Below are 27875 nucleotides of genomic sequence, written 5' to 3'. Positions count from 1 at the left end.
TTCCACTGCTGAAACATCTGCCACCCCAATACAGTGGAGATGTTACATTTAAAAATTCAACAGCAGCATGTGTTTCCACAAACAATCCACAGACCTGCCTGCATCTAAATTCAATTAACAACATAAAGTTGAAAATAGAAATACAAAGTAAAACTGTCCACAGAAAGGTCTGAGGATCGCTTGATACAACAATTTGGGAAAAATATTTTTTTGTAATTTGGTTTGTCCTGTGTTTTCCAGCTGTTTTGCCTCTGCTTTAAAATAAATGGGGACATTTGCAGTATGTAAGACAAAGTCAGAGAGACAGGAAACAGACTGAGAGAGACAAAGCTTCCTTTCTCTTACAGAGCAGCTCCACATTCCTCTCATTCTGCTGGGCACGACCTAACCGCAACTACAGCTGGCTCTGTGTCCGTCTCAGGGTCTTCTGGGAATTTTTTGCCCTTTTTTGAAGTTAGGAAATCCCTGCAAGGACCCACTTGGGGATCTCTCAGAAAATCTGATTATTTTTAGGGTCTGGTTTTGACATCTGTAAGCTTGCTTTCCATGTGTGTCAGATGCTCTGATAATAGTGTTATAAAAATAAAGATTTCCACTTTGATTGTGCTAAAAATAACCATTGCAGCCAGATCCTTCAATGACACACTGATGACATTAACACGTTATTTCCTGTTAATGTCGGCTCACCTTTGAGAAGCAAAACACATCTGACTGAGTCAGGAAAGTCCGGAGATCTTAAACAAGCATGTGAATTGCTTTTAAATTGTTTAAAATGCTTTGACTTTGGTTTTAACTTTTTCCTTAAAAGATGAAGTGAAAATAAAAGAGAAATAATCATATCTTCTGTATGAGTTATTGCTTCTCTTTTCACAAAGTAACAATATGACAAAAAAACAAACACTTCCTGACAGAGCTGCTAATTCATGTCTTTGGTCTGGCGTTTAATGATTCTGCTAGAATAGAATTTCCGGCTTTCATCTCTCTCTGTTGACAGCTCATTATCTTCTCGGTCTTTTGCTCAAAAACAACTTTTCACCAGCCCACCCTCCATATGTCGCCTGTGCGCCCATCCATCCTTTCATCCCGACTCTCTGTTAGGTTTTTTGGGGGAGAAAAAAGAATCTACTTTAAGTTTAGCCAGCTCAGAACACAATTTTTGTCAGCAGAAAGAAAGACTGGAAGCCATTCTGGCTAAATCACCTGAGTCTGATTGCTCAGTTTAGTTTCTACTAATATTTGCTTAATCAAAGATTAAAGATGAACCCATTTTTACTGTTGCGAATTTACACTATCTGGGATTAATAGGTAAAGCTTTAATATTTGTGATTATGATAGATTTTTGCCCCAAAAATTACAATTATTTTTAGAATTAGTATCTGTATGTACTGGCACACACACCAATGTAGGAAAGGACAAGATCTTAAAATCCTACTGGACCAAAAGGGGGTCAGGAATGATTTAATATGAATGAAGCTACGGGTCAAAAGGCTTCCAGTCCTGACAAACACTGCAGGATATTTTGTACCGACTGAACTGAAAGTGAACTACCCCAAAAACCAGTCCATCTCTGACACGTCCACATTCCCTTCAGCCTCTCCCTCTCGTTTCCTTCAATTCAAGAAACTGTCCATACTGGAAATACTATTACACTGATGAAAATTCTGCTAAAACTTAGTATTGTAATTATGTCGAAAGCAAATTACATTTCTATATAACACGTATTGGTTGTAGTTTGTAATTGGTTGCATTTTAGCAGCTTTTGTATGATATGGACAAACAGTGGGACATGAAACAAAGATTTTAAAGTTTTTTTGCCCATTTAGAGGGATATTTCATGACATTGATTACATTCGTTATTAAATTATCTGGTATTATTGCATTCATAAAGCAGACATGACATGTTATAAAATCTTAGAAGAGCTAAAACATGATCAATACACTATGCTGATAAAATAATATTTCTTAATAGTCGTGTGTTTCATGGTTGAAATGTTAATATTTTAAATCTCACTGCACCATAACGAGGTCAGAGTTAACTCACTTCATTTGACATTTGAACTCCTCCACACATCTAAAAAGATGCTCAAGTGTTAAAAAAGAAACAGATCCGGCCCCTGCTCTGATTCCCGGAAGCCCTTGTTCCCTTTTCCTAAGGCAAACCCTGGAGCGGGGAGAGTTAAATATTTAAAGTGGCAGTGAATATTTGATCCACAGTACTTATCATCAGTCTGTTTGAATTACCCCTCGAGCCTCTCCAGTTGAAATTAAGAGCAGAACTTTCAAACTTTTTGAGACATACTGGACTGGTATCTGACTCTGCTCGTTACTCAAACGACAGCAGGTCCGGGTGGGTCTCTGAGTCATCAGCGCTCACTCCGGTGCCTTTACTGTAGGGGGCGCCGTTACCCAGCAGGATATCCTCGCCCAGGCTGATGCGGCAGGAAGTTTTCCCCGAGCGGGGGTGGAGGCCAGCCGTGAGTCCGGCCCCGGTGCCTTCTGCCACACGTCGGAGGGCTTAACTCTGGGCTCCAGGGGGATCTTTGTTGATGAGGTCTGGCACAGAGAGCTGCAGCTGGGACTGATGTTTCTCTTCACCTCCTCCATTGCTCCCATTTTCCACTACATCTTCTTCTTCACCTATCACTTCATCAACTTTGCCGTTGCTTCCTGTCGTCTCCCAACAATCAGCAGCAGATTTCTTCTCTGCTGGGCCTGGAGGCAATGTGAGCTCTTCTGATCCCTCGACCTCCTTCACGGCCTGCTGCTGCTCCTCGCTGTTCCTCGGCTCCTCCTTGGCGATGAGAGGCGTCTTGTCAGGAGACGAGGGGAAGGAGGAAGAGTCAGCAGGGTCCGGAGAGGAGACCACGGGGTCGGAGGAGATCATCATGTCCTGTGTGGTCTTCAGGGCCCGCGGGAGGCGCTTCTTCCCCGATGGGGGTGGTGGGTCCAGCCGGGGGAAGGAGTCAAAGGAGGAGATGTGACTGGAGGAGAGGGAAAATTGGGAGGTGGAGAGTGATGGGGAAGGAGGAGAAAGCGGGAGACATAGAAGCAATTAGTTAAACAGAGTTTAAAAGTAAGTACTGTCCCACCAAAAGTTCTGGTACTGGTACACATGCTGCGGTCTTATTTACCCTGTTCTGTCTAAAAAAAATGTACAGTCCTCTTTTTTTCTATATTTCTTCATCTTGGCATGTAACTCTTGGAAAGAAAGCAAATAAGCTTTTGCGTAAAGCAAATAAACCTTAAGCACACAATCTTTTGGAGCTGATGGAACCACTACAAAAACCATGTCAAATCTATGCTGAAAGCTGATTGGCTGACGGAAATAAGGATAACTAAATTGTAAATTAGAAACTGTTGGTGCACTGTGAATTAATGAATTGGTTAAATGTTGATTGAATTAGACAATGGTGTGCAGCTGTTGAAAGAGCAAAAAAACCCGGATGTGGGAGAAGCTAGGGATGACCATGGAGAAGGACTTTCAGTTGGCCTCAAGGAAGTTGTGGCAAACCGTTATACGACTCAGAAAGGGAAAGCAGGGTTTGGCTCAGGTTTTGTCCGGCAGCAGAGGAGAACTACGGACCCCGACCAACATGGCCTCCAGGGAGGAGGCAGAGTTTGAAGACTCGGGGGAAGACTCATTCCAAATCCCTGGCAGAGGTTCTTGAGGTAGTCAAAAACCTCCTCAGCTGCAAGGCGCCAGGTTTGGATGAGATTCACACTGAGATGCTGAAGGCTCTAGACATTGTTTGGCCGTCTTGGCTCACATCATTCAGTGTCGGGGACAGTGCCTGTGGAGTGGTACCCAGGTTTGGTGGTTCACATTTTTAGGAGTGCGCTCCAATTATCGGGGGTATCACACTGCTCAGCCTCCCTGGAAAAGTTTATTCTAGGATGTTGAAAAGGAGGCTTCAAAGGATTTTCAAAAACTCTGATCCAGTGAGGTAATGTGGATTCTGTCCTGGCCAGAGTGGTTGCAACTAGCCACCATGTCCTTGTATAACCAAAGTGAGAGCTTTGTCTGTATACTTACAAAGCCAAACACGTTCCCAGTGGGAGTTGGCCTCTGTCAGAGTTAGATAAGCGGAAGATAATGGATGGATGGATGGATGATCGTTCACTGGAGCAGTTGGGGATGCACTCAAAGACAATTCATTTCAATAAGCACTGCTGTGCTGTAGAGAATGTGAAGAGCACAGAAAGTCTCTCAGATTCATGTTTATGAAAAATAGGCTGGTGTCTGTATAGTAGGGGCGTTTATCTCGTTTAATCAGGTGATTACATACGTATCTAGATACTCAGTCCAAAATCTGCTACAAAATAATGCAAAAGTGTTACTTAAATAAATCAATGGTTTCTGCAATTTTTACTTCAAATACAAAATCAAAAATACCACAGAAATGATGTCTTAAGCTGGACTGGTGCATGTTCTTATAGGAACAACACAGGCTTCATTGACCGTTTTCCTTCAACTCGGGCAGTGGGATGTAGTATTAGCTGCTATTCTTGTGTAACTTTAAAAATATCTGAGGAGAACTTTTATAAAACTTCATGGATTTTATTGTAATGCATCTCAACTTGTAAACTTAACAACCTATGTCATTTGTAGATCTTCATGAATATTACTATACTGCTCAGACTTGTTTACATCTTTTACTGTCTTTTTATATACAAACATTTGTAACAAGTTGTGTTGTGATGTCAGCATTTCTATCATACTGCTGCATCTTTTGAAGACTGACAAGGTCAGGCAGTGTTATATAAGATGGTCTGACATTTCTTTCTGTGTGGGATTGTTCTGGATGTCTGGCAGCAGGTGGCCTACTTGATTAGAAAACATACCTACAGTAGGAGAGGAGCAGGTTGCACATACTGACACACACAGAGACTACAGGCACAAGACTGTTTGGACGGACAATTACTTAGAAAAATATAGTTTTTTTCTGAATTTCATGCAGAATTTGGGTCATATCTGTCGTATTGATATAGCCAAACTTCTGATAATGCCATTAACCATCCAAATAGTTGGAATAAATTCAAATAAAAATGATATATGAGGTCATGCTCCTTTAATTTTCAGACGATTAAAAAAATGCTCCTGAATGTTCTAAGCTCGAGTCCACTGCATCTCTTGCATCCAGGTTTCAACAGTCAGTCAGTCATTAGGTAAAATATCTCTGAGCTCCACTAGTCCGGACCAGTCGGCGGTCCAACAAAATCCTCACAGATCATCACTGGCTCATTATACTTAATCTATTCACAGTCCAGCACATGGAGACAAATGGGAGCAGAGCTTCTGAAAATGACTTCTGCTTGACTGAACTTCAGTTGGAGAGACAACTGATCAATGCTTTCTGGAACAAATCCCCGGATACAAACACACAGAAACAACCTGGAATATGTATGTGTGTGCATGTAAGAGGGTAGTGAATACTCAATTAAAAGGCATTTCCATTTTGACTGAAAATGAAGCAGAAAAGTTCAGTCTTATTCAATGTCAGACTTCTCCCAGGAAACTTTGATGTGTCATTATTAATTTAAACCTCCTTTCACAGGAAAATCTTAAATCATTCACCTTTTCTTCCTGCTATAATTTACAGTAAAAGACCCTTCTCTCAGCACAGGTAATTCAATGTTTTTGCCACAATAAGATAATTACTACCTGTGGTTATATCATTAAATTAAATGAGTGAAAAGTTCTGTGGATTTTACATATTCATCCTAAAAAAATGAATACATAGAGTACAAAAGTGTTACAAAAGGATTCATTGAATCAGAGAGGTCAAAGGGACACCAAACTGCGTCAAACGAGCAACCTTTGATGAACAAGTTTGAAAATTAATTTGGGATGATCTTGGCTTCAGTATTAGGGTTAAAATTAAATTCAGAAGAGGATAAGTTCTAATGGATCACATTAAAGTACTTTCTTTACAACACACACATACAGGGGAGATATGGGAGTGTGTACCTGTTTGCAGTGGTCTGATTGAGTTGGTCCATACAGCTCCACACAGAATCAACGTTCTTGTTGACCTCAGTGACCCCGATGTCTCCGAGGTGACTGGGCTCCTTTCTTCTTAACAAGTCATTGACCTGATAGAGAGAAAGAAAGAAAGAAACTCTACTGATGCAACAATAAAGAAATGAAATTTGCATTAAAACACAAATATCAAGAGTAGAAGAAGATAACTTGATGCTTGTGCTGTGCTAACCTTTGCGCCGACAGCCTTGCCCAGATTAATGGCATTTTTAAGCCTCTGTTGGCCACCAGATGATGGAGAGTCCACAGAGCTGGACCCCAGGTTATGATTAGCTGATGCTGCGGAGCGTCGGGTTGAGGGCTGGCCCGGCCTTGAGGTCTGAGGACTCTGCTGCTGGGCAGTGGAGTTCTCAAACATACTTTGATCAACTGTGAAAAATGGAGAGAAACAGGAGAAAGATAGAAAGAGGTTAATACAGAGCAGGATATAACAGAAATCGTGCATCTGCTTTTAATGTTGTTTCAAAGCTGCAGACCCTTCAACCATTAGACAATACAAATGGGATGCTTGCTTTGAGAATGAGATGCAAAAATTCTGATCTTGAGGGGAAGTGAAAGGAATACTCCACTGAAACTACAGGAATGCTGTTGATTGGTTATTCACACTCTCTGCAACATTGCTCAGTACACTTCTTCTGTCCTGCCAACCATTATATCAGTAAAACTCTGCTAGAAGAATTAGCAATTTGTGGTGGAGTAACAATTGTTTGGATTATATCAAACAAATAGAACATCAGTGAAGGAGTGAATTAAACTGCAGAAGCGGTTTGAATGGTTTCCATTGTAGTTTCTAAGTGTCAATTGGAATCCATTGTAACTGTTGTGAATCAAAGCTGACTACAGCTGCAGTCCTCCACAAATGAAGCAATCTACAACCCTTTGAAGGCCAGCTCTCGAGCCTAAAGGGGAGCAAGTATTTGATACATTTTGGTGAAGTATTCCTTTAAATGACCATGTCATGTTCCTCTGGAGTCACTCTACGGCTTTGCTCTTAACAGACTAATGTTGCATCATCACAGCACATTTCAGAAGGATTTCATGAGAATGAATAAAGTGAATTGAGCCAGATGGCAGAGCAGTAACATTGTATGTAATTATCACAGAATAATATACAAAACAACATTTATGGAAATTGCAATGATACATGCACATATATAGACAACACGGGTGAAAATAAAGCAGAAATTAACCAAAATGCAGTATCAAAAACAGCAAAACATAAAGGGGAGCTCAGGTGGATGTCAATCCACTTAAGAAAGAAGATCTTACCTCTTGTAGAGAAACGTTTCTCGGAAGGCATTTAATGAGACAGAAGTATCAGATTTCAGATAACTTTATATCTAAATATGCAGATTATTGAGCGGTTTGTGCTTAAATGCAGCTGATTCATGTCTTCCTTTTAAAAGACAAGTCAGGGGAGGTTATGGGTAAGAGCCTTGACCTGCATACACATATCTGAAAGGTATGTTGTATTGGTCAGATAAATGGAAAAAATACATGGCCAATTGGAATCAGATGGAGCATCAAACGAGGGGGGAGCAGCCAACCTTGACTTCGCTTTGTACATACAAGCATTTCACTTTCTGTACCAATCAAGAGATCTACAAAAGCACAGTAGATCAAAGTGATACAGAGGGCAATTAGAGTAACTTCAAGGAGATAGAGAGAGAGAGAGAGAGAGAGAGAGAGAGAGAGAGAGAGAGAGAAGAACAGACAGAAAGATATGCGCTAACTTTAGAGGTAGCAACATGCAGGCTCTTTTTTAAAGAGTTATCAAATAAATTGCTACAGCAGAAAGATGCAAAGAAAACAATAGTGGATCTTGCAATTAATGTAATTATATAGCAAACTGTGTGTCTGTGTCTTGTTCTTATAATGCAAAGAATATTGTATTGGCATGCCCTCTGTGTCAATGAAGCTGCTTTTTTCACACAGTACTGATATATGTTTGAAGATGGCCTTGGTGCTATTACGCTACTGGAAAAAAGCACTGCATTTAAAAATGTAAAGGACTGCATTGGTCAGAGGTAAGATGAGATATGATCCAGTTAGTCCAGTTAGAATAATACCTCCAGGAGTTTGAGTCCTCATTGAAATGACCCAGTGCAGAAAAATCAAAAGCACCTCATTGTGATGAAGCATTTTCCAGCTGGCTAGCATGCTAGCCATTAGCTTGCCAGCTACAGTAGTTTAACAACGAGCCCTGCAAAAAGTCTTTTTTTGCGAAGTCTAGTAACTGTCTTTTCGCTTTTTAAATTTTGCTGTGTCACTTTCTGTTACGGTATTTATAATTTTTTTCAACAAATGCATCTCTTTCCTATTAACTAGCTAGCACACTTTATTTATCTGTTGGTTAAAAGTTGTAACGTGCATGGGTTTGACACTTCTTTTCTGTTAGCAAGTTAAGTTTTCAGCGATGAAACTTGACAAAATATCCAATAGCCTTGTTTTAATTAGATTTTTTCATTATTTTAGCTAACAGTTTGGCCAACATAACTCGTTGAGAGGATGGTATATGTAAATACCTTATTGCCTGTTTCTTACTGTGATACAAATAGCACTTAATTGACATTTAAGTCTTTGAACACCTTTCTGCTTGACTGCCAATGTCATTCAGGGTGTACTGACAACACATCAAGGTCATCGAGTGATCTCAGGATCAATAGTTTGACATTGCACAGGCTATGAAACATCCTTATTGATCCCACCACCCAAAGAGGTCACATATTCCTCCCACTTTAACTCCTAATGGAAAGGTAATGGATGGACATTGTAATGTAGTACACCCAAAGGAGGTCTTTATGAAGGACACAGAAGGGGAAAGCTGTTAATGTGACCTGCCTAATGTGACCAGGGACATTTTTCTTTAACTCAAAAAATTTACTGTTCGGATGCTTTTCTCTTAACGTGTCAACTAGCATCGAATGCTGTTGAAAATAGGAAATGTGCTGTTTGGAAAGGAGCCCAGGTGTCTGGCTCATTTACACACATCACTATTTATGACCATTTCTCTGCTGGATGGTCCCTTAGCCAGCCTTCAAGCTCTTTCCTCTTAAGGCTTCAGTATACTCCAACCGAATGCATAAAAGTCTGTCGAGTAATGTGCTGTGTGCAGAATACCCACAGTGACTGGAGGGCAGTTCGTCCACACTAAAAGGAGTTGCAGTGAAGGAGGTGCCGTTGGACATATTCCAATCATGTAATCCAAAAAGAAAGACAACACCAGGGATATTTGCAGCCAATTATACAGGAGGAAGATGCTACAGCAGTGGTTCCACTGGCTTTTTGCCTTCATTTGATTATGATGGGAGGGATACAGGTGTGAAATGGCAGGGAACGAGTAAGGGGGCTATGACATGCAACAAAGGTTTCCAGACAGAGTCAAACTGGGGATGTTGAGGCAATATATTATGTGTTTTAACCACTTGGCTACCAGACGGCTCATGGTAGCAGTTTTTATAGCAACAAAACAAAAAATGGACAGGTTTTCCTCTAAATCAATCAATCCATCTTTCATGTCCAAAAAGCAATCCATTGCAAGTCAAAAAATGTTTACCTTGATGGAGGCAAGGCGAAAAAAAATGTAATATTCTAAACACACAGAAGTACATTACTTTACTTCCATGCAGTAACACCTGTCTGCTTCTCCAAGCTGCAAGCACCCCAGCCATCATCTACTGTAGGTCATACACAGACTATGGATAAGTACATCATACAAACCCACTTCAAAACAACCAAACTATCCCTTTAATCTTTGTCCTCCCAACTATTAAGGACACAGCCCTCTGTGCTGCAGCCCCACTGTGATTTAGGCTGACAAAACAGGTGGATTTTCTTGCCTACTGAAGCATTAAAATGAAAGTAATTGTTACATCCCCCCGCACTGCAACTTCAGCAGAGGTAATATTCCAATGATGACTGCCCTAAATCAAGCAGTGCCGCGCATGATTTAGCACAGTCTATCACACAATCAGTTTTTTAAACGCAGCACTCACTGTGAATTAAATTAAGTATTAACCTGATGAAAGGTTTTTAAAATCACTAACACAGCACTGTGCCCTAGTTCGATTGTCAGATACGTTTGAGTGTGCAGTAAGTTAACAAAAATCAGGCACATTTAAAAATACCAACATGCATATCGAAATCAGTCAATCAGATGTTTGACTGTGGGAGAACAGATCATAAAACAAGTGATTAAGTATGAATATTAATTATAATAAATAATAAAAAGACTAAAATGTTAAATAATAGCTCCATAAGAACAAAATTGTGTACTGTCAGTATTAGTATACACTGGAGGAGTTTTCTTTTAGTGTCAGACACTGTGAGCCCTTTTTCTTAAACCTATATGTTCACATTTTGGCAAATTAGCTTCATTAAAAGTATATGCCAAATTAGCTTTCTGCACTTCTTATATGACATGTGCCCATGGATGACAGCTATCACTGGATTACTTTGAAACAGAAAAAAAAACTCATAAAAAGGTGATGATTGTCCAGTTCTTGAGATAAAAGAAGCGTCTTTTGCATATGATTCCTAAATAGGTTTATTGATGTTTATTCAAGATAGACATCGGAAATAATGATATCCTTGAGAAGTGCCAGTCCAATTGGGTCTTAAAATATGTGCGTCCTGTCTGTGTGTTCATCATTGAGTTATATTTTAGAGAAGAGGTAGCTTAAATTCCATAATTCGGGCCAAACCAATGAATCAAACTACAATAACTCCCTTCCTGATGTTTTTTCAGAACATGAGCATTAACTGGTCCGTTTCAACTAATACAGCATCTTAGTACCATTCAAAAACCACTGCACTGCATTGAGACAGAGGTTAAGATTTAGCTGCTGTGGACTTCATTTTCTGAACAAAATAATCTTTAATTAGGGTGAATGTAACCAGAGAACTTCTGCAACCTGTTAGCTTACTTCTGCAAGACTGTGTAACAGCAGATTACAGAATGTAATCCATATCTAGTGTATGTGATTCTGTGTGTTATGTTATCTCCTAATTACAAACACGCCAGAAGTGTTTAGCAATAATTATCATTCATTAATGTGGATTTCTTTCTTTCTGCCTTTCTACGGAGCTTCTGTGGATAAACTGCATTATTCCAACAGTAAGATTACAAACAAACAAAGACAGAGAAGGTTCATGTTGTAATAAAAGCAGAGTCGAGAAGGCAATTTTCAGTGTGTAATCCGACGTGTAATCCCTCCAAACTCTCACATGTAATCAGTCACTTCTGCACTCTGCAGAATAAGCAATACAGAAAGCAGGGAGAGAAACATAGCAGTGAAAAGAGTGATTTTAGGGGCACAGAACAAAATGGTTAACAAAACTAAAGAAGCGAGCTCTCACTCCCACTCATGTACCAGCAGCGGGCAGCCAGGCTGAATCAACTGTAATGATAACGCAACCTTCTGCAACACTAACCAAAATGGAAAGCCTACCCTAGAAGGAACATTGAGATTACTCCTGCAGTATAATTATAATTTGGTCTATTCTTTTACTGTGTTTGAACTTGCTCTAAAATGTTTGACTGAGATTAGCTTTTCGTCATGGACAAAACTGTGAATGACTAAAGCACAGTCTTAAAGGCATTGTTAAGTGGTCGTGTCTGAAACAGGTGAACTATCAGAGCGGCTGACCTTTACAAAGTGAAAAACAATGTACCCTGCAAGAACACTAATGTCTCTCTCAAGACAGAAATTTGTTATTTCAGTGTTAAACTGGATATCATCAATAGCTACAGCTGAATAGTGTATATTTTTCACTCCAGGGTCATTTTCTCTATCTTAACAAGGAATAATGAGCACTCACGATGTAATTATGATTACAGTTTCCATCATGTGGAACTGGTAATTGGCCAAATCAACTCAAAACGCCCTCCCTCTCTGTGACTTGTGCTCGACTCTGCCAGGCAGCCAGTGTGAGGTTGTAATTAACTCGGTTTGGCTTTGGCATCACCGATCAAAGTGCCAAACTCTTGGCTTTGTTCTTAGCCGAGGTAACCCACTTCTGTCACTGAGACGGAACACACACACTGAGCCATGCACGTATACACACACACACACACACACACACACACACACACACACACACACACACACACACACACACACACACACACACACACACACACACACACACACACACACACACTCAGACTTCTTCAGTGATATGTAATGTATATACAAGTCAAATTTTTGGTTTACAAAATTATTTTCTTTAAAAGTCAGAATTCTGTAATATCACTGATCTAAAGGTCTTAAATATGGAATGAGGACATTTTTTTCTTAAATTGAGATTGTTTTGTCAACTATAGTTTCCAAGCTCAATCTTTAAGTCAACATCGATGACAAGACCTATAGGAACATCTACAGTTCCATGGCAACTGGGCCACTCTATAAACTTCTGATGAAGACGGTTGAAAGTGAAATGAACCTTGAATTGAGATTATCAAAAACATAATGACACATTTTCTTGCGACTAGTGCATTAATCAGCTTGTTGTTATGCCATTAGCATAATCTATCTTTGTTTACGTCAAACACATTTTGAGGACTCATTAGGAGATTAAAGCTGTGCAAAGATTTACCTTAACGTCTCAAACAAAAGAGAAAAAGTGCAAACATATTCAAGTGGTATGTCAGTGTAACAAAAGAAACTGCCACGCTCTAAGAACTCCCTGTGCATATTAAGTATGTTACAGCCTTCAATCAATTTATGAACAGTAAAAAAGTTCTCCTTCCTTATGCAAAATGTTGAAAATTGTTTAATGTAAACAGTGACAGCACAGGAAGTCCTTTTGCGAAAAGAAGAAAAAATGAAACAACAATTAGATTTTTTAAGTATAAATTCAAATTCATTAATTGATTGAGGCCTTTATGTCGACCAGAGAAGCAGAGTGCAATGATGTTCTGGTTTGCTACGGAACAGGACAAAGCTGCATCAGAGCGGATGCTGTAAATTCAGAATATGTGAGAGAAAAAGTGCCGGGCTGAGAGGATGAGAAAATTTAAACACACTAATCCTCAGGCCGGACAGGATCAGTATCACTGATGTATTAAATTAGAGCTTTTCGCTACATTAAGATATGCATGCGTTTGTGTGTGTGTGTGTGTGAGGAAAAGTTTGAGAGCAGGGAAGAAAAAAATACCCTCTGCTTCCCATCTTACACACACACACACACACACACACACACACACACACACACACACACACACACACACACACACACACACACACACACACACACACACACACACACACACACACACACACACACACACAACGCACACACAGAGGTAGAGCCCCTCATCAATTTTTTACCTGGGTTCATTATAACATGAATGATTAAAGTGGTCGGGCTGTGGTCGGGGTCTTCCACAGACTGATGAGGGACCGTATGCAGGACCGGATTAATGGAAGACGTTTCTGATTTAGTAGCCTGAACTCTGACTGACATGCTGCCTGTCACATCATCACTTTGTGCCGGCTTTTAGTCATTTTCTTCTTGGAAAGTGGGTCCCGTCTGGATTTCACTTCCAATTTTATGGAGGATCTGATGTAACATTCATGACTTTCTTTACACAGGAAACTCTTAATATGGAAGATCAGTGTGAATATATTTTCTTCTAAGGCTGGGTTACATCAACAAGGTTTTTTTTTTTTAAACCTGATTGAATCATAGTTCAATGATTTATTTCAATTTTAAAACTATCTTACAATTAAGAGAGATTACATTGAAACCTCTCTTTAAACATCAGTTTAGTTTTTCTATAAACCTAGATTAAACTTAATTCTGTTGAAGCAAAACTTTAAACTCCAATTTAAAATGGGATTTACCTTTAAACTTACGCTTGAGGAGCTTTACATTCCAAAATAATGGCCTTTTTGAGATGGATTGAACTAAATTATCAAGTACCTCAAAGAAAGTTAAGAGACAGACTCAGTTGATTTTTATTTCTCTCAGGAATATCTCTCAAGAAAGTTGTTCAAAAAGGACATTATTAAGCAGCTATAGTCTCTTGTTTTTCTTACTGAGCTGTTGTCTGTTTTCTTTGTCTTATATGATTTGGTAAGTTTGCTCCAACAAGTTTTTCTCAAAGGAAAAATAAGAGTTTCCCAGCCGAGCCATCACAAGTAACATGAGGCTAACTAGCTGATATTTTAGCCAGCTTGCTGGCAAACAATGTAACATTACGTCAGCACATACAATTAATTATCAAGGAGCTGAAATGATTAATTTATTGATTGATAAGTCAATCATCAAAATACTGATCTGCAGCTACTGTATCTGTTGATCAAATAATCGTTTAATTAGCAAAAAGCACTAATGCAAGGATTTGCAGCTTTTAAAAAATGAAAAATAATTGTTACATGGAAGTTGGAACCCTAAAGGATTTTAGGTTAGGAAAAGATTGTGGCAGTGGTAAAAAGCAAACAGTGCTGACAGTAGGAGACGGGATGCAAACCACGATAGTCCACCTTAACCACATCCTTAAGACGATTTGCGGTGCTGTAACAACAACTGTAACATCTTCCACTTTTGGTTCTGAGAGACAATAGTCATCATTCACTCAGCCGAATTGCTCGGTTGTAAGGAGAATGTAACCCGTAATCCCGATTGTAAAATGAGGCCTGCATTACTGTGTTTTCCCTCCTATCAGCTTGGCCTGTAGAAAAGGTAAAATAAGTCAAACTTGATATATCGAATATATCTTGAAATGAAGACGCCTGACATATGTATCCCCGGATGACTGTCAATGTGCAGTTGTTTTAATTAATTGTATTATCTTCAGCTCTCTGTGTCCATCTTATCTACAGGCAGCCTGTCAGGCTAATTTCCCACTAGGACATCATTTCAGTTATATCTAATGTAATTAGCCAAATTTGCTTTTTTCTCCTGCACTCAGCTGTGCATCAGGAGGAACTGACAGCACAGGAGGAAACTTTAAAGCTGACCTCTTGTGTCGCAGCCGACCTGCCCTCCTCTTCTTTAACAGGTGCCATTAACACAGCAGGGCAGCAAATTTTAAATTCCATCCCCAAAAACATCTCTCCCAGCATCTATCTTGTCATGACAGGCTGAGCCTCCCAGTCTGGCCCTCAGTCTCAGGGGAAAACAGAAGCCCCATTAACACAACTGACTTGTCTCCTCCTCCCATGCTTCTACCTTTTACTCCTCTACCTAAAGTAACCTTTCCAGAAACTATACCTCTGTTTTTGGCCATTGGGCTTGATTAATTGGCAGAAGCAGTGTTTAAGCTACATGGCACCAAATCTGTCAAAGCCTACTAATGAAACTTGAATGAAACTTTTACTAATGAGGCCCTGCTATAGAATTTAGACCATGCAATGAATGATCCCACATAATCTCCTCTGAATCCAATACTGATTGCATTCTTGTCAATAGGGTGCGGTGAGTCCACCTGCCCTGACTGTTCAATAGAAGAGCAATTACAGCAGCAGACCTCAGTCGCAGCCTCTTGCCTTCAAATCATCTTAAGGGCACCTCAGAGCGTCAGCCAGAGAGGCTGCAGGGTTTGACAGGCAGATCTCGTCCACAAAATAATTTTCTTTCTTTAGTACTATGTATGGTGTTAAAGAAGGTCGGAGGTCGGCATATTGCGATGTAAAACTTTCCAAACTGTCCCCGAAAAGTTTAACGTTCCCATCGTTGCTTTGTAGTAATATTTACCAGGACTATCACTGTTAATCAGCAGTTAATCACACAAAGTGGCAAAAAAGCATTGGCAGTGAGAATTACATGTAGCTTAGAAATAAAACAAGCAGCATACAGATAGTGGGGGATTGACATATGGAAAATGAATAACCAGAAAAATAGTTAACAAACAGGTCTGATGATGTACTGCTTCGCGATGACCCACACATAATAGTAGCATTTGTTTTGGTTACCTTAACAAGCTCAAGAAAACATTGGAAAATCTCAGTTCAAATAACCTCTTAGCTGGTCCACTCAATGTTCCCATCATCATTACAGCAGTCTAATGTTTCGGTTAATTATTTTTGCTGCTGCCTCGCAAGCAATTCACCTCACATCCTTCCGTGACCTTGCAGACCTCATTAGATACCTGAGCCGCACTTCCTCTGTTTAGAAAAGAAATGATTCAATAATGATGTTATTCCCCACAAACTCTAAAAGAGCAGCCACAGTGACACAAACATGGACACTGGCATTAGTGTGTCCTCTAGACGACGAGTTAGTCATACAGGATAGTTAATACAGGAGAGTGAACAGCAATCATAGAGGTGATTATTTTGTGCAAAAGTTAAAATTTGCCCATACAAGAGAGTTTCTACCAGGTCTGCAAGAAATACTGGAGGCAAACATTCTTAACAAGCAATGTTTACCAACTCACCAAAAATGAAATTTTTGCCTGATTGATGATTGTGCTAGATTAAAAGAGAATGGATCACCATAGTAACTGCAATTTATCTCAAGGGGGACATGAATTTGTTTACCAACCTTCGTGGCAATTCATCAAATAGTTGACGAGACATTTCACATAAAACCTCAAACTTTACGGTGGCATAAGACAGCCAGATACATTGTCAAGGAGCCATGAATGTCCGTAGAAAATGTTGTGCCAATCCATCTAGGAGACGTTGAGATACATTTTATGTGAAAACCTTCATCTGGTGGTCGCAATGGATAAAAAGTCAGAGGATCAAGTGATTCGCCCTCTGGTCATCATGTTTATATGTACAAAAATGAATGGTTGTCCAGCCAAGAGTTTCTGAGTTTAAGTTTTCCTGACATGCAATGTTATACTCTGTCTACACATTCCATTTCCATTGCAGCCTAAATCATAAAAGTGTTGGCACAACAGCATCAACGGTACTGCCAGCTCTTTTGACGGCCTTTTCAGACAAACTTTGTTTGTTTCAAATGATTTCAAAACAAATGCATATTGGTAGCAACCCATCATAAAATATGCTGAGATACTGTGCCAGCTTCTCCACTTACTGCGGCTTCATCAGACCACAATGCATTGCAGCCACGGCACACGTCATGTACTAATTAAAGGGAACACATGTCAGTTTTTCTCAGCTGGAGAGCTTGCTTTCTTTAACTTGTTGCTCCCTGTCAACATGCATGTAAAACCCAAAACACAAAGAATGAGTTCCCTCCACATGTTGGAACTTGTTCACACACATTCTTTGATATTACTGACCAAACTAGAAGCAGTAAATTACAAAATCTTATCTGAAAATAATGAAATATGTTCATCATAACTGAGCTACAAGTCTTTGTCAGACATTTACAAACACAAAACTAACTTGATCTAAAACTTTATTCTCAGCCAGGAAAATAGGGCCGAGAAAAAGGACACAAAAATATAGGATGGCATAAAAACAGCAAACTATATACTGCAGGGTGCAACCAGACATGTTTGGGCGCCTTCAGTCTCTCCTCACTATCAAAGTCATCAGATCAATAATTAATTCAGCCATTTGCCAAATCGCTGTCTGTCTGACCCCAAGGCTCCCTAGAGTGAGAGCGTCTGAGACACAGAAGTACATGTAGCCTGCAGGAAAAGAATGTGTCTGTCGTACAGGACATCGTGTCACTCTCTGCCTTCCTCTTTTCTGATTCTCTTTGTGTCTGTCTGTGTGGTTTTGGTTTAATCCTTGTCGTGATTTGTTTGTGAAAAAGAGAAATCATGCTGCCAACACCGGGTTTTCCAGAGGGTGAATTCAGGATTTTAGGATTAGAATTTAGATTTAATTGAGCAAGGATTAGGTTTACAAAAACAGTTCAGGTTAGTGTTATGTGTAGGATAAGTTACAGTACATGGCCAAAAGTATGTGATATGTGATAAATGATGTCATTTCAAAACCAGCAACAGAAAGAGGTTTTGAACCTTCTGGCCACAGGTGTGAATGGGAGGAGTGAATGGTTGTCTGTCTCGATAAGTCAGCCCTGTGATTGTCGGGCAACCTGTCCAGGGTGTCAGCTGGGATTGACCCTGTAAAGGATTAGCGGTTAGAGATAATGGATAGATGGATGGGTTTCAAAACTATGGGCATTTATCTACTGCCTCCTCTCTCTTTCCATGATTTTGGAACGTTGCTGCCGGGGATTTGCTCCCATTCAGCCACAAGAGGTTGGCCACTGATGATCATGATAAGGTCTGGCTCACAGTCAGCTTTGTACTACATCCCAAAGGTGTTGGATGGGGGATGAGGTCTTTCTGCAGCTGACATTGTGTAGGGTGGTTTTGTCATTTTGAAACAAAAAGACAACAAACAAGCTTGAACCATGAAAAAAAAGGAAGCGAGACAGTTAATCAAAGGCATGAAAGGCCTCATAAGTGAGACAAACTTTTTGTTTTCTGTCTGTTTAACACTATCTGTCAATCTGAGTTTGTTCTTAACGAGACAGAGTAAACACAGGGAGCTTCAACGTGTCTTATCGTGTCTTAATATGACAATTCAAACACTAAGCAAGTTGAAATATTACTGAATAAGAGCTAAAAGTGATCAAAGGCATCTCTTGTCTTTCCCCTTCAGTTCTTGCTTGCGTCAGTTGTCCTCTTTAAGGCAGATGCTGACATTAACCTCCTTTTAAATTAAATGCGTGTATGTTGTCAACTGTCTTTTGTCAGCTCATATATGAAGAAATACAAAAAGTTAGCTGTGTAAAAAGACAAGAAATGGGACCAGACAGATGGGCTTACAGAGAGACGTGGCTGAGACAGGTCTTCAGCTGTGCCGCAATTCAAGACCACTTTGCTCTTTTAGACCTTCACATCTGGAGCTCCACATGTTCCAGATTACGTACAATGCCAAGTCGTCGCTCAGCACGGCCTCTAGCTCTGCACCATGGGAACATCAAAGCAGAAATATAGTCAGAACGCCAGGGCAGTTTTCTCAAGTCCCCCCTGCCTCTAAACGTGCTTGCATGTTTGATTGAACGGTGAGGCAAATGCAAAAAAAGCCTCCAAGAAAAGGTCTAATCTAACTCTGCAGTGACAGTCAGAGGGTTAGAGATGTGAGTGGACGGTCGCCAGTTCAAATTCCAATTACCTGATGGGAATATGCGGTCAGGGGATTTGTGACTGTAATGCTGTAGAGAGCAGCAACCAGTAAACAGTAGCAGACTGTGCTTACACTGGAGAGACACAAAGTGTACATGGGCTGCAATTATTAAGGATTAGTTTCATTTTCCATTCATTTGTCAATTAAACTATTAATCATAAGAGTCAGAAAGGTTGAAAAATGCCTTAAGCAAATTCTTAATCCATTAAGGTTATGGCCTAAAAGCCTTGTTTTGTCCAAAACTAAAATATATTCAATTTACAATGATATATCACAGAGAAAACACAGCAAGTTTTGGCCATTTTTGCTTAATAAATAACATAAACCATTATTAAATAATCCAAATTGTACTTAATTTTTCAACTGATGGTTTCAGCCATAAAAGACACTGAAAGCTAAGAACTTAGGTCAGGGATGGTCTGGATTCTAAAGCACACATTTATACTAAAATAAATGTTATAAGATTGTTATATTCTCAGTGTTTGATGATCAGAGTCAAACAGGAGTTTGACTCTGATCATTTATGCCGAGGTGAGAGGATTAACAGCTTGGCTTTTAAAGTCCTTTATTCCCTCTGCTCTTCTGCTGCAGACATGGTCATTACTTTCAGCAGCGTGATGGTCTGTTTGTGAGTGTTTGTTATTACGTGACCCCACTAGCTCCTCACGTCTCTGTCAGCACTACTTCACATTAACAAAACAACCTCAGGCACCTCCTCGCGAGCACAGGGCACACTTAGTTAATACACTGTAGCTGTTTGTGGATGTGTGGTGCATGTTGTGTCAAACTCAATTTTGGGGGGGTAATCTCAGTTGTATAATGTAATCGTAAAGATTACCATACGTACATGTTTGGTCTGTCTCTCATTGTTTTATATTGTAATTTATTTTAACACTATTCATTATTTTGTGTGTGTGTGTGTGTGTGTGTGAAGCATTTTGTAACTGTGTTTAAAAAAAAAAAAAGTTATATAAATAAGGTTAACTTACTACTTACTTACTTCAGCCATTTGTATCTGATATTACAAGATAAGTATGAAGATTCAGCTAGTGAGATGAAACCCATTTGTCAACTGTCAGATATTTTGTCATACGGGTTATACTGTTGTACCCCTTTAAAATCTCTGCATGTATTTTAGGCCATTGTCAGCAGGCCTGCTGTAATGCAATATTTGATTTTTGAAAGTATGGTTATTGCATGCATTAACAATTTATCTGTCGATTTTCCAGAAAATGTATTATTTTATGGGACTGTCAAGTTTTACCTTGTATGCGTTGAAGCTTTTTCGCCTTTGGTCTTCAGCAGTGAAACACAATATCGGTTGGATTGAGGTCATGTGACTGTATCAATCAGTAAAGAACAAATCTGTTTGGACTCTTAAAAACTTCTTGGTTTCCTTGTTTGTGTGTTTAGGATCATTGACCTGCTGAGGTTAACCTCATCGTAAAGTTCCCATCCAATTTGCTGGAGTACAGAACCAAAAAAACTTTTCGTCCTTAAAGACTGAACTGAGCAGGTCATAACCAAGAATGTGTAGGTATGTCAGACAATGGCTAGGTGTAGGCCCGGATAGTGTGTCCCTGCAGGTGACAGACTGAGCTTGTAAAGAAGTGTATTGATTTGTGCTGCTCCCAAGCTGTCCCGGTGGTTAACCCCAGTTTCAACAACATATGCCTGTGACGGGGAAATCGATACAAGTCGCCATAGCCTGCTCTGCTTGGATGGACTGGTTGGCAACGTGGCTCTCAGAAGGCAACGTCAAGCCCCATCAGACAATTAATTAATGCTGAGAGGAGCCGCAGTGTGTGACAGAGACAAACTGAGACACAGATAAAGACTGAGACGGGACTGGAATGGCAATTCAGCAGTTTAAAGGATAGCGAGTGAAATCGAATTGGTTAAACGACCTTTTGGAGAGAGAATATGTTGTGATGTTTGTACTGTGAGTGACGTAGCGATTCCACATTAGTCCCTCCGCTAATCTTACTTTACAAGATGCATCATTTTTGTTCCAGGATGTTGAGTTTAATAAGATCAAAACTAACAATGAAAGTTTGTGACAAAATTTGGGCAATTTAGGGGATTTACATCAGATATGATTTGAAAGTTTTTCTATCAAGTAGAAATAGATTTTTTTTTTCTTGCAGTATTATCAGAAAACTACAGGAACATTTTCCGGAAGCTACAAAGAAGATCTTGATTGCTGTTACCCTGAGACCAGAGCGTCTGCTTTGGGTGCTAAAAGCCCATTATGGTGACTCTGAAGTAGTGGTAGATGAACACAACTCACTTCATTCTCACATATGCACACCAGCAACCACAAATACACACACACTTGCCACAATTCAACTGTATCCCATGAATTCACTAGAGGCTGAATCAATAACTAGTTAAAGATGTAGGAATGAGTTCAAACTTTCAGACTATACAGAACCTTCCACACAAATATCTCACAAAGAAACCAATCTCCCCTCTGCCTTTTCGTGTGTTCTCACTATAAACCCCTGAACATGGGGCCTTCACACGGCGGTTACAGACCTCCAGCATCTCCCCTTGTAGTTATTTTTGGAACCACACAGCATGAATCACTAATACATAAATCAGCAACAAGAGACCGTTTACTGTAGGTCTGGCATTTTGGAGAGGTCTGAAGAAGAGCTGGGTTCTAGAGATGACAGGAGAATAAGGTCAAACACATGTGAGAGAAATATAGATGATATGAAAGGGAGTATTAACATCAAAGGCTGGAATAGAAAAAAAGTGTAAAGAGCAGGCTGGGAAAAGGAAGAGAGAGAAGGTTAAGAGTAAAGAAATGCTACTTATAATGGAATAATGGAAATAACACAAGGTTAGGATGCAGAAACAGAAAACAGAGATAGTACTCTTTGTTTTACTTCTATACTTATGATCATGTCCTAACAGGAACTGAAATATTAGGACAATAATGTCAAGTCTTTACATTTTTAAAGGACCAATTCACGGTTAAGACTAAACGCGGTTGCACCACTGGTTTGAACCAATGTTTGATGCAAAATTTGAGCAAATTGTGTTTCAAATAAGAACAGTGTGCAATAAATAAAAAATGTGCAACAAGAAGAAGAAATTTTTTTTAAACTTTGATGTGTTCGACTTTGTTTTGTTTTCACACAACTTGTGAACAATGGAGTAGAGATGTTGAGTTTCCCCAATTGGCAGCACATTTAAAGCAGGACTTTAACGTTATTTGTGCGGTGTGCTATAAGAAGTATAAACACCAAGATTTCAATTTCTTGTTCACTGAAAATGATCTATTCTAAAAGGCTGACAAGTGACAAGTAAGTCATTCATTGTAATTATGAAAAGTACTTTTTGGTATTATCCCTTACATATTAACTGCGTGATGCTGCGTGAATATCGTACATTATTGGTGACGTGCCGTGGAAATATTTTTAGGTTAAGGCTTAAGCATTTAGGTATTTAAAGACGCATCAAACACCTTATTGACATCTGTGTCAAATTTGAAAAAAAATAAAATTGTACTGTGTGTGTATTTTGTGTTCGGTACTGTGTGGGCACCAACTTCCCAAAAACTCAGGAGCTTTGTCAGACACCACTCTCTACGTTTTAAATAGTCACATTTGCGGGCTGAGGACACAAGGAGGACTTAAGTAATTACAAATTAAAAAAAACGTACTGATAGCACCTTCACATAATGACTTTCATAATGCACGTTCTCCAGACACGCCCTTGTCTCCAGACTTCCAGGCAACCTCTCTTTGCATAAGTCAAAAATGTGATTGGGCCTGATATAAAAGTAATTTCTGACCTGATAATGTAATATCTTCTTTGATTAAATGCGATTATTGAATCGAGAGATGGGGGTCACCTTTTTAAATCGTTGTAATATCAGTGTGAAGATGTGTTAAACTGGTGATCTGTTGCAACAGTCTGAATATATTTTTGGTCAATTTAAAGGGCTGATTCATTAGATTCTAAATTATCATATTATCTGACTTGTTTTTACACCAGGTGCTGAAATGTGATTTAAATGGCATTTTTAAAATTCTGTTGCTGGTTGGAGATAAAATATCTGTTTCTTAATTATATTTCAGCAGTGAGCTCATTTCTTATTCTTTTGCCCTGATGTTGTGCTGTCTAATACACCCGTCCCTTCAAATGGAGAAGGTGCAGCGCCAGATTTTATGTGTTAATGTCATAGTTATAATTGTCATGTTATAAAAAAAATAGAATAGAAAACAAAACGAGAGAAGGAAAAAGGTAGATGATGAGACAAGGGAAGATGATGTGTAGCAGAGGATGTCAAACATAGAGAACAACCTTCTCACTGACACACATATCTGATCTACGTGGTTTCCTGTCATCTGGGTCAAACAGAAAAGCTTCAGACTTCAGAGGAACCGACAAACTCTGACGGATAGCAACAGAAGGAGAGAAAGCTTAGAGTGCAGTGGTTGTCAATAAGTGTTCAGGGAATTTTTGAGCGTGTTTGAGAAGATTTCTGGCAAATGTTTCAATTTTACCCTAGAGGACTATAAGGCACTGACCATGAACCATGACGTCCACTGTTTTCGTCGGCTGGGGACCTTTCATGGTTGTCTATTACCATCTGTCTCTCCCCTCATATCCTGTAATTTCTGTTATAAAGATCATATCAAGAGTGGACATATACATCATTTAAGCTTATTTTTATTTTTTTTGAGGCATTTCCACCCTTTTTGAAGGTGGCTGCTCGTTAACTCATGGAGTATCAGCCTGCTATTGGTGTTAGTGTTAAACTTCAGTTCCTGTTCCCATTATCCTCCGGTACCTTTTTTGGGAAATCTATTTATGGACTCTGGGAGTATGTTTTCTTTCATATCCAAATTTCCCGGACTAAATGTCAAATGGCCTTTATTTTGTGTAGTTTTGATAGAACCACTGACTCCAACACACTTGACAGAGACTGATGATTAACGTAAGTTGAAACTAATTTCCAAACAAACTTTCAGAAAAAGAACAGCTCTGATTAAATCTCTGTTATCCTTTAATGCAAACATGTTCAGAAAGCGAATGACGAACTGGGAGTTAGTTTACTGGGCGCTCTCTCAATTGGTTTGATCCTATCAGGCTAAAGCTTTTTGCAAAAGATAGTGAGCCCGTTGAGAACTGGTCTGATTCCCCTTCAGATCTCTGCAGCATCTACCTTTGCCAAATGCTGGACTGTTCTAAGCCTGTGGTGAGTCGACAACTATAACTGGGGCTACAGTACGCAGAAAGAAAACTCTGTGGCTTTCCTGGTGAAACAAAATGAACACTTTAATACTGCATTGTGCTTGGAGTCCATACACAGAGCTGGGTTTAAACAAATGAGACCACTCTTGGCTGTCATCCGTGAGCTGCTGTTCTGGCACGAGGGAAGATTTTTTGTTTACGGGATGAATAAAAGAAACAAACAGCATTCCTCGAGGTCCAACTAATCCTGGCTTTACATAAATTAAAAAGCTGGGGGAAATGTGTGGACAAGTGAAGAGAGCGCAAACATGCTCTGACTACCAAGTCAACAAACTGTGAGCAGACAAAAAGAGGGCAGCCTGCAGAAGTCAAGGACGGGACAGTTCGACACTTCATGGGATGACGTAGAAAACAAAGTTTGTAACACACAGTACAGATACAGATTTTTGTCCAAAAATAGTCTTTGAGTAATTATTATTACTGATAATAAGAAAGGACTTCCCCTCTCCAAACATAGAGACAGTAATAAAGTTCCTTGCCATATTTGGCTGAAGTGTTCATCAGAAGAGTCACTTTTCTCTCCAGCAAGGACAAGAGCTCATCAGTCACTCCAGTCCCAAACCCTGTCGTCTTGTTCCTGCCAGCGTGACGGACAGCTACGCTCCCAATCCTGACAAACTGAAAGCTCGCCCCTGAACTAACCTCAACGTTTGGTTCGATTCCATGTTTACATCTACACTATAAAGACAGACTGACTTATAAATTCAATGTGTTGAAAGAAAGGAGGAAAGACTTTGAAGATAAACTCCCCGTTTGAAATTCAGCAACAGAGAGCTGGGAGGAGACTTTGGGAGTGAAGGTAAAAGAAAATGAAGGAAACAAGGTTTTAAAGAATAAGTGTATATGCATATAGATTAGAGATTAGATTCACACAGTTGTCTCTTGAGACATGGATCACAGGTGTGACCAATAGGGGATACTTAAGGTGATATTAATATTCCTTAAGTGTGTTTGAACTGAATGTGAAGCGAATTATAATCTTACTTTGTTCACTGACAAATAAACTATGTATTCAATAGCAGCAAACAGAGAGTAACCATGACACATTGATTTTAAGCCTTACCAGGGACCCCAGTTGTTGCTACTGCCTTGTACATTCATATGGCTCTTCTCAGCTTCAGGTTCAGGACTTTTGTCTCAAATTGAAACTTGTTTAGCTCAACCTGGAGCCCTCATCCAAGACTGTCTGACAGCCCTGATACTTAGTATAACATAGCAATAATAGTAAATAAATAATTTGATAAATAAAATATAGATTTTTGTATGAGAAGTAGGTCAAAACAGTCACACACGGGGGAGGGGAGTGAATAACTAAATGTCGCTAATAGCATTTGGCTACTAGGGACAGCACTGAACGCATAGCACCCCCGTCAGTGAGCCAAAGAGAAAATCTGGAGACACAAACAATTTCTATTAAAGTAAATCAAGTTGCTAAGATTGCCCTCCTTCTGTGCAGTAAAAGATGTAAGCCTACCAACTCATGAGTGGCTCATGTGTTCAGGATGCCTACGTTAGCCAACTAACGCCATGATATGTAGTTTGTTCAGATCAGGGCTACTACTAGTTGTTTTTTCCGCCTACAGTTATCATTTATTCATCTATTTGAGTCTTTCCTCTTTCTTTTATGCAATTGCAACTATATTACACCAACATATTGGTGTAAGCCTTGTATATATGACTGTCTGACAGAGGTTAGTTCGCTACACGGTTATTCCTAGGGGGTAGTGTTTGTGTGAATGGACAGAAACAGGTAAAGGCTGCTGATTCTTCAGGGGGGAACAGGTTAGTTCGTTATACCGCTATTTCATCTCCCAGACAGTCGGGTGTTCCCTGTCTGTTGAGAACATTAAGCAGCCTCAGCGTCTCCTCATCACTCCCCCAGCCAAAGATCTGCATCCCCTCCTCCTCCTCATCGTCCTCCCCATCATCCTCATTGTCATCGCTGTCGTCTGTGTTCGACTCATACTCTGAGGCGATACCTGACTCCCTAAACCTTGTGGCGAAGTCCAGGCAGGCCAGAGATTTGACGTCATTTGACAACAACTTCACCGTGCCCTCAGACTCCTCTTGGCCTTCGCTCTCTGGCCTGTCGGCCTTGTGCAGCGGGGGAGGCGAGGGGAGTTGAGGAGGTGGAGGCCCCGGGAGAAAACGAAAACACTCCAGTTTGAGAAGACACTTGTCCCTACCTAGGGGGCTTCCCAGAGTCCCATTGGAAGATGAGAAGACGTTGCAGGTCCCGTCGGGTGGAGCCCAGCGCGGGCAGGTGGAGGGAGGACACATCAGGTTTGGGAGTTGTGGGGTCGCAGATCACTGGAGGTACCGTAGACCGGAAGGTGATCTCCAACAGACTGTCCTGAGATCCCACTGCAGAGAGGAGATGAGATAGAAATGAGGAAAAAGGAAAAGAAAAGTGATGAATGTGCGAAGGGAGGGAGAGACAAGGAATAAGGGACACATCGTATTTCATACTGTATTCAAAAGTTCCACTGTGCCTTGATTTAAATTCATCTGCCATCATCCCTCCTGTGATCATGACAGAAGAATAATGTATGTGATATAGATATCTGTGAATTGTGGTGGAAAGCAGCTTCTTAAAAACTCTAACAAAATCAATCACTCAGTTGCCAATAAATCAAGTTTGCATGGGGGTAAGCAAGAAAAAAAAAAAAAAAAAAACATGTTTCAAAGCATTTTATCATCGTCAGGGCTGCTCAGCGAAACATGTTTTGTTTCCTTTTTTATGGACACAGAGAACAGATCTGGAGCTCAAAAAGTGAGAGAAGGATACTTTAAAGGATTTTTTCGTCTTTCCAAATAATAACCCTGAATAAGCATTAAAAATGAAAACAGGTTTGTTGTTCACTCCTTCAAGGAGGATGGAAGGTGTAGTCAGTTTGGATTCACAGCAGTTCCAGTGTTCTCAAAAATCAGTAACAGCATCTATAAAAAATATCCACAGAAACTTCTCCAACAAGTAGAATCCATTTCCTGTCTGTTGTGCGACGGAAATCTAAAGTCAGCTTGTGTAAAATCTGCGGCACTGTTCAATCAGACACATGGAGCGTGAAAGGCAATATCCAGGTCGAACAGTGAGTGAGAGAGAAAAACTAATTAAAAGATGCATTACAAAGTAAGTGGGGGATTCAACCGAAAGCAGCCCTGTGTTAAAACAGCTCGGGGGGGTGTTGTTTAAGGTACTGGTGAGGAAATCAAATATAATGCAGGAAGTCATGCTGGAGTAACAGATTCATGAGTTTTGTCTCATCAGATGCAAAAGAACACAGAGCAACACTTTCTAATACTCACAGACACAATTATACAACTTTGGAAACTTATCCCACGCATATATTCAGAGTATACCTTTAAGAGGATTTCCAACTCTTCTCAGCCATAGCCAGACCAGGTTTCATGCTGTAGTATTCTACTAAATGCTGTAAAAAGGCTGTGAAATAGACCTTTCTCTGGGTGGACACCGTGGCAGCAGAGAAAAAACGACA

At 39.9% G+C, this 27875-nt stretch overlaps 1 protein-coding gene and 1 pseudogene across 1 annotated transcript; both read right to left on the bottom strand.

The window, feature by feature from the left end:
• Positions 1-68: 68 nt before the first annotated feature.
• LOC129116428 (uncharacterized protein C1orf226-like) lies at positions 69-26613 on the bottom strand. The gene is given in 6 exon segments (XM_054627330.1): positions 69-2457; positions 2460-2535; positions 2537-2981; positions 5969-6093; positions 6213-6409; positions 26565-26613. Coding segments are annotated over 5 exon segments (966 nt in total). The 5' UTR covers positions 6399-6409; positions 26565-26613; the 3' UTR covers positions 69-2323.
• LOC129116427 (carboxyl-terminal PDZ ligand of neuronal nitric oxide synthase protein-like) overlaps positions 26170-27875 on the bottom strand; it is a 41370-nt pseudogene continuing 39664 nt past the window's right edge.

Source organism: Anoplopoma fimbria, unplaced genomic scaffold (genome assembly GCF_027596085.1).
Source record: "Anoplopoma fimbria isolate UVic2021 breed Golden Eagle Sablefish unplaced genomic scaffold, Afim_UVic_2022 Un_contig_8572_pilon_pilon, whole genome shotgun sequence".
Lineage (NCBI taxonomy): Eukaryota > Metazoa > Chordata > Actinopteri > Perciformes > Anoplopomatidae > Anoplopoma > Anoplopoma fimbria.
This window is presented reverse-complemented; position numbering and strand designations above follow the sequence as displayed.